General features: G+C 36.0%; 1 protein-coding gene across 1 annotated transcript in view; it reads left to right on the forward strand.

The window, feature by feature from the left end:
- The window catches only part of CTC1 (CST telomere replication complex component 1), a 1,463,250-nt gene that overhangs the window by 88,248 nt on the left and 1,362,923 nt on the right, over positions 1-12,079 (forward strand). The window contains exon 3 of the mRNA XM_044070869.1: positions 4,372-4,636. Coding sequence (XP_043926804.1) covers positions 4,372-4,636 — 265 coding nt within the window. The remainder of the gene's footprint in view (positions 1-4,371; positions 4,637-12,079) is intronic.

Below are 12,079 nucleotides of genomic sequence, written 5' to 3' on the forward strand. Positions count from 1 at the left end.
TTCTAAAGGCATTTAACCACATTGCTGAAACAAAGACAGTTTCTGACTGAATCCACTTACCTAAAGACCAGCTAAACAAAAACTGGCAATTCATCTCTGAGAAGAACAAAAATCTTTAACATCTGAAATAAATAAATCATAACCATCACTGATTTTCAGGGCCATCCCTGATTTTGACTCAATTTTAACTCTGTCCCTCTCAATCCCTCCTAAAATTAGCGACCTTTGAAGAAAAGGTGATGAGTTGCACTGAATACATAATGGAAATAATTAGAGATATAAACTTATTTTACTTTAGAAAATTTACATTAATTAATATTCCCTTACTCTGGCAATTTCCCAAGTTAATAATAACATTTTAAGTGTCTCTGATTATGTTTGGATTTTCCCTGATTCTGTTGAGATTTGTCCTTGATTTGTTGAGAGATGTGACTACAAAGCTTTTGGGTCATAATTGGTATAGGATTTCTTTAGATAATGTGGAATAGTTAACAGAAAAGCGGGTAAAATCCTTATGCGGAATAGTTAATGAACCATTGGGTGAAATCCACATAATTTGGCTTGTGTTTAATTCAGTAACACTTTATTGTTCTTGCCTTCTTACCAGTAGACTTGTGGTTGTTCCTAGGACAACACTAGGCTAACTGTCCTGAAGGGCCATTTTAAGCCTGTACAACTACCTGTGGTCAGTACCAAACCATGTACCTTGTGTTTGTGAGGTGAAGACCTTAACCGTTATGCCAGACTCACCCCAGCAGTGTGGTTCTTTTCTCTGTAACACTCTAAAGTACTCAGTTGTTTCTGATGAGCAAACAACTCCCACAGCTATTGTGAATTTCACCAGTGACAGCAGGCACAGAATGGTGCTTTGCTTCAAGTCCTTACTAGGAAAGTCCACTTCATTAGTTAAGACTGCCAGAGGACCTTCCAGTTCATTTCTTTAACATTTCAAAGCCTACTGATATCAAAACATTCAGAGGAAGTGCTTTTTTGGCTGTGTAGTGCCAGAGACAACACTTTAATCCTAAACACTGCAGTAGTATAAACACTTTAGGAAATCTTACGAAACAGTATTTGTCAGCTGAGTCTCAAGGTGCATTGTTTTGTAAGGTCCCACTAAAAAGACTCCTTGTTTCTTGCCACATCAGATTCCTTCTACAATGGAAGAAGATATTTCTGCAGCCTTCAAGGGTATTATTGCCTTGAACATTTGTAAGCCTGGAACATTGCATACTTGATTGCCAGTTGATAGTAAAGGGGAGGACTTGTTCCTTCTGTAATTATGTAGCTTAACTTCTTTCTCCCTTTTTGAGTCCTAGCTTGAGATTCCACCTGTAATGATCTGCTATTGAAAAGACTTTACTGTGGGGTAAATAGTTGATTGACTTTATTGTCTTAGCGCCTTCCCCCATTCTCTTAATTGTTTTGCATTTCTTTTCTACATTCATTGTGGTATTTGTGTTTTGTATTTTGCATGATTATGGAATGCCTAGGTTATGGGTCTAGACAGTTTTCATCTGTTTTGGCTAGCAGGAGGAATGGCATGGCAGTGGTAGCCATTCTGCAGGAAGTGCAATTGAAGTTACGCTATTTTCATTCTACTTTTTTTCTGTTGCCTGGTTAAAAGTTTCTCTTCCTTGCATTATTTTGAAATGAGTAGCGTTTGTTTTTCTACCTATACTCTTGTTAAGGGTGATATAAAGTAGCATGTGTTGTACTTGTGTAAGGTGAGATTTTTCAAATTATACCTGCTCTTCTCCTTTTGGTATACAAAGTCTTGTATATCCTCAGTGTTGGATGCGTTTCTGCCGTGTCTTAAAAAGTGTGGGGTTGCTTGGCAGTGCTGTTTTTATACTGCCTAGTCAGCTGCCATTTACTGGCCACAGCAGGTGTACTTAGCTAGTTTATGCATTGCTAGAGGAATGACTTACTGGTCCTGATTTGTTGTCGAGGATAAAATAATCCATAAGCCAGACCATTGGAAAGCGGAAGAAAAGTGTTATCAAAAAGTGCAAAAATATTTTGTAGGCAAAATTGCAGGCTTCGGTAGTCAAGCCCACTATAACAGTTTAATATGAGCTGCATTGTAATAACAATCACACAAATAGTTCTAAAACCCATTAAATGCAAAGAAAATGAATTGCCCAAAACTGTAATAAGGACCAGGCTTTTGAGAACATGATCAATAGTAAGAGTGTCGATGTGTGCTTATTTAGATTTGAAAATAATGCAGTTAGATCCCTTACATTTGCACAGAATTGTTGAATTTAACTCCATCAAGCACGTTCACCACTTTAAACAACTAAGTCACTTAAATTAACATTTATGATGAACAATTAGTTGTAGAGAAACTCAGCCGTACAGAACAAAACTTTGTTGTCACAGCCTTACTCATGTGAATGGGAATATTTTCACCTCTTCTCACACCTTTTGTATAATTTCCTTTGTCGTGGTCTGATTGTCTGATTGCTTGTTTTAACTCGGGGGTCATGTCAACTCATAGAGGCCTTCAAAATCCTTAAACAACCTGAGAATACCCCAGCACTAAAAAACTTAATGACTCCCTACTCCAATCTAAGCTGCCTTCGCTCAGCAAACAGACTCCTTGTCCAAACAACTAAATCTCTCAACCTAGGTGGTGACGCGCTATTTGCCAACACCACTGGTAAAATATGGAGCTCTCTCCCAAATAACATCACGCTTTCAACTTCTCTAAGTCAATTCAAAAATAGTCTAAAACTCCACTTCAAGTCACACTGGCTATGTCCTTGCTCAAACCCAGACTAGCTCTGTGCCATTAACTAAAACATAAACAACTAGCTAAGATAAGTACTTTGTATTCTGTGATAAAGAAATATGTATCCTGTCTAACTCTATGTCATTATACTGCCTACCGTCCTTGCTAATATGTTATTAATGTTACATTTGTAGTAATCTCAGAAATAGTAATGGCAGTCTTGTACTTGTATGTAAATAGCCTGTGTTTTTGTTAAGTTCTTTCAGCTCATTTACTGTACCTAATTATCAATGTAACTCTGTTGGAGCTTTTCTCCCCAGGCCTCCGCTGAAAAAGGACATGTATCCAGTCGGACCATCCCGGTTAACAAATGTAAAATAAAAATAAAATAATAAAATGTCATCAAGAATCTCACACACCGTGTGAATGATGAAAACGGGCACAAAATAAAGCACTAGAAAAGTGATTTACCCTGGCTTTCCTTGTCATATACTACAACATTTTGTTAAACCTTTGCTAGACTTTGTTAGAATCACTTGAATGTGTGTTTAGTTTCTGCATTTTTGGTCAAAATATAATGTAATTATTTAAAAAGTGTGGATTCTGTGTGGACAGTAACATGAAAATTGTGGTAGTTGTAGGTGCACTATTTAAATGGCCTTGCCCATAAATAACACACTGTAAAAAAAAAAAAAATGAAGTCTAACATCCACTGTTCTGATGAGCAGCTCATAATGTTATTTTCGTTCTATATTTTATAGTAATACCATGAGCTTTTCTGCATAGGTACTATTTATTATTCACTTTTATTTCCTTCAGTTTATAAAAGGAAAAGTTGAAGTAGTACGTGTTTGTTAGTGAGTGAAAGAGCAAAAAAAAAAAAAAAAAAAAAACGTGTTAATGTAGAACTGCAAGTAACTAATAACACTATATTTTCTAAAAATTAAATTGCAGGGTCTGTTATTTGATATATGAATTGTTAATCACACTCAGCTTTGCAGTTTATCAATATAGATCAAAAATACAAGATGCTGCTGCACATCCTTGTCTAGCCTGTTTGTGAATTTTGAATTTCTAGGTTAGGTTACTAGTATTTGTAAACTTGTGTCTGTGTAACTACATAGAGGACAGCCATTGGACTAAACGGAGTAATTGTACGACTTCTCTGTCACTATATTTGATAATTTAACTTGATATGAAAGAGACATGATTGTTTTAGTCTGTGTTGCCAACAGTACAGGAACATCAGTGGATATATGTATATAATTTTCACACACACACACACATATACATACATATATATATATATATATATATATATATATATATATATATATATATATATATACACACACACACACACACATACACACACAGATACATTTTTCCATTACTGCATTATGATGCTGCAGAATGCGCAAGGCGTTAGTGTCTCTGAAGAATGTCTTAATGTTTTAACCCAGGAGTTTAACCCTATGGTGGTTGTCATTTAAGAAGTTCTGGTAAGGCAGTTAGTCCTAAGATGGAGGTGAGTAGAGGTAGGCAACAAGGAGAAGTCAATGCTTTAGTAATAAAGGTACATGAGAAGAACATTTTTTTAGCTCTTATTCTTAAATTGATTTTTTTTTTTTCAGATTTATTTCAGTTGCTGACCTTCAAACTCAACAACAAACACCATGCTGCAGTTACCTGATGTGGAGTACAGAGCAGTTTAAAACCTGGTCTCAGGAAGGAAGGAATGTACTGACCAGTTATGAAACACTTTGTCGCACTCACCTGATCTTGATTGGGTACCTGACAGATCAAATAACTGATGATCAAGGCATATCAGGAGATCCACAGGAACCAGCAGGAGGAAACTTGTATGTGAAGGACAACAGCGGTGTCATGGCATGTGAGGTACCGTTTCTGCAATACTGCTATTAGGAGAAAAAAGGCAACTAACAGTGGAATGGGGGATCAATAAATGCTTTGCACAGAAAGTAATGTAGCCTCAGAGCAACTTCTGGGAATTTGAGGATAAATGTATGTGAGCATATCTGTTGTGTGAATGTGTTTAGCAGGTGGATGCAGAACATAGTCAGTGATCATTAAGAAGGTAGTTCATTTTAAACAACAATTGAAAGAAACTGTGTTAAAGGACAACAGTGGGATTCTTTTATTAAATGCTCAACTCCTCTGTCCTTTTTCTGCCTATTTATAGTCCCTGCTATGAATAAACAACAATACAGCATTTAAAATATTTTAAATTGACAATTTCTCTCCACTAGAACATTACCTTACTGTACTGTGCTGGTTTCACTTTCAGAAAACATTTATCCTGCCCTGGAGAAGCTTGCTGCAGTCTCCAATTCATTGATTTCATCAAGGGCAATGAATGCAGGTAGTTTTCTGGCCAAAAGCCACCCATGCTGTGATGTCACAGCTCCCTGGTCCTTCCCCTACCTATACAGAAAGTAAAGGCTAGAACAAGGAAACAGTGTGCAAGTCAAATCTCCTGCTGTGAGCAGTCAAACACAGCAGTTAACAGCTCAAATTACCCTTAGCACTTTGATAGCTAGGGAAGTTAAGTGTGAAGAGGGATGGGGAAGTTAAGTGTGAAGAGGGATGGGAGATGGGTCGAAGTACAACTCAGGCTTTTTATTAATAAAATGTGAATTAACTTCAGGAGTTTGTAAGAAAAAAAAAGAATGTTGTGATTTCTGTTACACAGGCCATCAAAACATTAGGCAAAAATGTATGTGGATTTTTATCAACAGTGTTGTCATATATCAGGTGTTTGATACATTTAATTTCTTTATTTGATAAAACGTATAGATGCAGAAAGCACTTTTTAATTCAAGTGCAGAAGCATAGCTAGGGTGGAGTGAACGGTGCAGCCATCCTGGATGAGAAGTGTAGGGGGGCTCGGTCAGCAGAAGCCTGTGTGCGTGTGTGTGTGTGTGTTCTACCTGTTACACTATGGCAGGCATAAATTGTAACAGTTGCTTGCTACAGTTTAGAGACAGATTTTTTTGTCCCCACCTTAACAGGGATAACTAAATACACCTCTGTTCAAATGGTGCCACGTACACAGCAAAATGTACTATCTGCAAATATTTTTATATTGGTAAGACTATAAGGAAACAAGCTCAACAGGTTTCTGAGCACGTTTATGCTGTCAATAAAAACATCTGTTAAATACTTTATGCATGCATTCCAAGTTTGCTTTTTATATTGCAGAAAATATAAAGTCTGATATTGGAGGACATGATCTGTATGTGCTATTGTCCAACAGGCAATTGTAGTAGTAACCAAAGCTTGATGCCAGTCAGTCCTTTTGTCTGAATGAGTTACTGAGTGTTAAAGGTGTATTGAAATCTATACAGTGTATATAACAGCGGCTACATTTTATAAGGAAGTTAAGTGAATTGTTGCCATGTTGATTTTTTCCCCATTTTTTTTACTATTGGCCTTTTCTTATCAAATGGATCCTATTCATTGTCTGCCTAATTTGAATGATGAGTACCAAGTCATTTATGGGATCCAGTCAGGTCATGCTCGTGCTATGAGCTTCAAGCTCCTTTAAGATTTTAGCCTGCTATAGTCCCCTGGATACTGACTTCCTTCAGATCACATTTGCCACTTTTATTTATTTATTTTACATTTGTATACTGGGAAAGTCCGACTGGGCAAGGTTGTCTATTTTTAGTGGAGGCCCGGTGAGAAAAGCTCCATATATTATGTTAAAACCATCAAGTTTAAAATTAAGATTACAAGAATATGTTAGGTTTATTAAACATAATAAACTGGATAGCCCTATTGAACAACAGTTTAGTTGGTTTCATAATTCTGATCCTTCTGGTTCGGAAGTTACTGTTTTAGAAAAGGTATATTCCAAATATATAACAGCTTCGCTTCTTAAAAAGAAGTTGCTTAAAAGTAATCTCTGTTTATTTTAAAATTTAATACTCTATCCGCCATATGTCTGAAAGTTGATTGTAATTGTAAGGTTTTAATTTGATTGTTTTTTTTTTATATAATTGTATAATTGATTCAATTTGATTGTATCTGAGCTATGTAATATGAATATGCTTTAAGGATTTTACTCCTTAAAGGCTATTACAGCTGAAGCGCTAGAGTGTTATTAGAGAGTATCTTTTATTTTTCTGGATTTGGTTCATTTGGCTTTGTGGTTTTTATTATTCGTATCTCGTTTGTCAGTTTTATTTATTTATTTTACATTTGTTTACTGGGAAATTCCAACTGGACAAGGTTGCCCATTTTCAGCGGAGGCCTGCCTGGGGAGAAAAGCTCCATACATTATATTAAACCATCAATGTACAAAATTTTAGAAAATAAATCTACAATATTTTAGAGAAGAAGTTTGAAAAATTGGTTAGACAATCTCACAAGAGTATAAGTAGTACAGGAAGAAACATAAATATACAAGACGTAGATATGTATAACAGCGTTCATCAGAAGAATAACTTAATACATAATACCATGAACTGTGGTATAGTTGCATTACATGGGGTTGTATATGTTTGAATTTATAGCAAGCTGTGGTGTTTTTCAAGACAGAGCGAGGGTTTGGAGGAGTTAACCCAGGTCAGAGCATGTACTTATCCAAGAGGTCTGTATTACGGCATTGAAAAGTCCTTTCATTGAACGGCATTTAAAGCGAAAATGCCATTAATGAGGCTGCTCCCCCCCCCCCACTAAATATATATATATATATATATATATATATATATGTGTATATATATATATATATATATATATATATATATATATATATACCAACTCTGACATCGCAATACAGTGAAGAAAGGGCAAGTTTTCCAATCTTCACTGTACCGCAATCTCACAAAAGCAACTTCTATTAACGGCATTTCCAATTTAAAAGCTGTTCGATGAAAGGACTTTTTGATCCAGTGTCATAGACCCTATCCAAGACTTGGTGAGGTAAGATTTTAATTGATTTTTAAAACTAATTTTGCTTGCCTCAGTCCTGATTTCAAGTGGGAAAGAGTTACACATCTTTGCAATAGTACAGGAGTAAATGGAGTTTCCTGAGATGTATATGGTTTTGGAAACTTCGACCAGCCCTTTGTTGGTGGACCTTAGCAATCGGCTATTGTAGTAATGGTTAATTAAGTCATATAAGGTTGGAGTTTTGTTGGGATGGTAGAGAGTTTGGTGAGCTAGAGTGAGTTGGTTTAGGGGTCGGTGAGTTTGGTAATGGTCACGTTTAATATACCTAATGTGTTCTTGTAATCTTAATTTAAACTTTTTCTCTTGCTTTCGCCAATATGAAAAAGACTACAAGGACATCTTAAGGGATAAATAATGCCTTCAGTACTACAGTCATATCTGTCAGTCACTTGATAAGAAATATTATTAATAGTAGAAAGAGTTTACAATATGTTGGCAAGAGCAACAACTACCACAAGAAAAAGTACCTACATTCACAACAATTTTAAGTAACATGCTAGAAGGAAGAGGGAAATAATTTCTAACAAGCATGTATTTTAGACTTCTGCCGTGGTTATAAGAGATGCAACGAAAATTATCCAAACTCTTTCCTAATTCCTTTAACTTTAACAAAAGCCCAATAACATTTAACTAATTAAATAGTTGTTCACTAAAAATACTGAAAATTGTAAGAGTAAATTTTTTTTTTACCATCATTACATAAATTGATGTTACTCCTCCACACATTATCAGTAACAGCCAAAGATGATCTAGTCATAACATTAGATACATTATTGCCATGACAGACTTTAAAAATATATCTTCAATAAATTTCAGATCATACCCCCTAGAAATAAACATGGCAGAAGTCTTGCAGACATCCTGTAAAAAAATCCATATCATTATTGCACAATCTCGTAAGCCTACCAAATTCTCCAAAAGGAAGTGCCGATAATAAATGTGGAGGGTGGCAACTCCTCCCATGGCAAAACTGACCCCATCATAAAATTTCCTATGAACAGTTGTCCTTAACACCCCACCCATAGCAATAGATGAGTTAATATCTAACAAATTAATATTCTTACCATACTGTAAGCCATCGCAAGATAAACCAGTGTGCTTATTCTGTATAGATTCAAAAAATTCCTGTACAAAACTTAATCCACCCCTACAAATAAAAATCAAATCATCAATGTAACAGTAATTCTTAAAAACATATTGTTGAAAAAAGAATCATGATGATATAGAAACTCAGTTTCAAGTAAACCCATAACTGTATTAGCATATATTGGGGCGAAATATGCCCCCATGGCTGTTCCTTGTAATTGATGGTGAACTGTTTCATTAAACATAAAAAATTATTTGTCAAACAAAAATGTGTTACTACGGTTTCTAATTATATTATAGAATTATCACCTTAAAAGAAGTACAAAGTTTCAATCCCTACCTTATGAATAATATTTGTATACAGGCTATTAACATTAACTGTTACAAAACAAATCATCAGTCCATAAAACATCAGAAAATGTGCTCGGAGTATTCCCAGAATCCTTAATAAATGAAGAAATTTTCAAAACGTGTATAAAAATTCATGAAGAAAAAAAATAATATTGTGAAGACAAAGACTTACAAGCCAAAACTATAGGTCGTCCCGGTGGGTTGGACATATTTTTATGTAATTTGGGGAGGCTGTAAAAAACACCCAATTCACAATGCTGTACTAACAATTTCCTTTCACCGTCCTCCTTTGTAAAATAACCTAATCTATAACACTTTGCAGCAGTTCACTAAATCTTGAAATAGCAAGTTGATAAATATTCATAATCATAACTTCATAAACATTACTGTCTTCTAAATGGTCGTAACACAAACGTAGATAACGAAAATCGCTGATCATTCAGCTCTGTTATCTCTCATCTTGCAGCATCTTTTCTTTCTGTGCAAAGTATGTTGGCTTAGTTTTTCAAGTCTTAAAATATACTTATTTAAGGCTTTATCTACTTTCTAGCAAGTTGGTACACTGAGAAGCAGCTTGGCGGAACCCCCCCCCCCCAATTCTTAAACTAATCTGTTAGTTTTCAACAAACTTGTCTGTTAAATGGTGGACTAATCAGCCTGCTTTCTTACCTGATATTACTACACAACAAAACCTCTTTTTTTTCTTACTATTAATAATACATAGCCTTTTTCTATTAGACATTTTACTGATTGTTTCTGGACTGTGCTTGCCTCTGGGCTTGGCGCAACCCGTTCAGTTTGCCCTCACTCCGCTCCCCTACCCTACCCCCACTCCCACGCACCACCACTTTCCTTACACTTATTAACCTAAACCACACCTTTCTAACTCATTATCCTATAACTTGCAGCTACCTCATCCAACACACCCGCAATCGTTTTTTTTTATTTTCTCCCATCCCACCTCACTAACCATTATTTTCATCCCTCATATAATATAACACTGTCATTCCATCACTGTATCAGTACATTTATCTGTCTCTAATAAACTGCAGACACCAACCCACCCATAGTTTTCTCCTATTTCCCTACTATTTTACCATGTCAGTTATCACCCCTGTTTTCAGCAAATCTCTCCTACTCATTACCCTCTACCTAGCCTCCCACTCCACTTCCTTCATCACATCAAATATAACACACTACCCCTCTCCTACACTCCCTACTATTACATACCATACAAAACCAAATATCCGTTTTCACATTTGTTCTAACCTGTACACTAACTCTAACATATTGCTCTTCCACTGTAAATGTCCATACCCCAACCCTTCTTCCTATCCAGATTTCTTTCATCAACTAATATCCAAGTTAAAACTCTCTCTCCGTCTGCACTCACTAACAGAAATCAAACTCCAAGCTGAAATGCATCCTAACCCAGGACCCGCACAGCTGCTCCCACCCCACTTGCTAATGCTGTCCTCCACCTTCTTCCTCTAAAAAATTCCAAATCAGACTTATAACTAATTTTAACCTCAGAAGTATCACAAAAAAAACTAGTGAATTTCATGCAGCCCTAACTACCTACAGTCCTGACATAGTAATTATTACAGAGACATAATTAAAAACCCACATTAAAGATGTGGAAATACTTACTAGTGGTTATAATGTAATTAGACAAGATTGGGTGAACAAGCATGGTGGAGGCATTGCCATCATGTATAAAGATTTCATCAAAATTGAAAAATTAATCTGTACTCCCCCAGATCTATCAGAAGCAGAAATTCTAACTACCCGATTTGAAGTAAATCCACATAAAACCATCTTAATTATTGCCTCCTACCTACCACCAGGAAATAATCTACCTACCATTGAAAGTCTTCTGTCTTGGGAATCCTCTACTTTCAACCAAGAAACTATAGTGGTAGGTGATTTCAACTTTGATTGGCTATTGTTCTCACCTGACAACCCCTCCAATTTTATCAATGTATTCAATTTCACCCAAACTATAAACTTCTCCACTAGAATCGATAAACACACCAAGAAATAATCTATTCTAGACTGGCTACTAACCAATAAGCTCAACTTTGCCCACCAGGCTGGGTGCATCTCAGATTCTCTCAGTGATCACTCCCTTACCTCTCTTCTAAGGAAATGCATTCACTCCCCCTGTAATGTCATTTCCAAACGCATACGCAACAAAAGATATTTTTCCCCTACCATCTTAAATTCCCTACTTCAAAACTGTAACTGGTCACCTCTAAAATCATTCCACCTAGACCAAGCTGTACAATATTTTAATGCTGTCTTCCTTAACATCCTTAATAACCTCACTCTAACAAGAAAAATTTTCCCCAAAGCCAAAAACCTACCTTAGATGACCAAAATATGCTAAATTTCTTATTAAGCAAAGGGATAGAGCCTGGACTCAAACCTCCAAAAACCTCAGAAAACCCCACCTCTTACAAACAACTAAGAAACCTAACTAAGAAGCAAATATTATCTGACAAAAAAATCTTATTTTGTAGCTTGTCAGAAAAATAAACATAAATAACCCACAACAATTTTGGCAAAACCTTAACTACCTCCTCAACCCTGGCAAAACCTCTACCCCTGCACGATCTGCAACAAATATCACTGACTGTATAGCATCCCAATTTAACTCTCATTTCATCACAACTGTCACCACACTTTTAAACAACAACAAATCTAACCAACCCCCTACAGTGCCTACCTCTACTAACTCTAAATCCAACTACTTCTCTTTTAAACCCATACAAACCTCTTGTATCAAAAACTCCTATCAAAACTAAAACCTACCTGTCTGTCAGCTGACCAACTCCCTAATGACCTTTTAAAAACTGCTGCAAGCTCCATCGCCTGTCCCATATCTATCCTAATGAAGCATTCCATCGCAGAACAGTATGTCCCCAT

The sequence above is a fragment of the Protopterus annectens genome, chromosome 4.part1, assembly GCF_019279795.1.
Source record: "Protopterus annectens isolate FY-2018-M chromosome 4.part1, PAN1.0, whole genome shotgun sequence".
In the NCBI taxonomy this organism is placed as follows: domain Eukaryota; kingdom Metazoa; phylum Chordata; order Ceratodontiformes; family Protopteridae; genus Protopterus; species Protopterus annectens.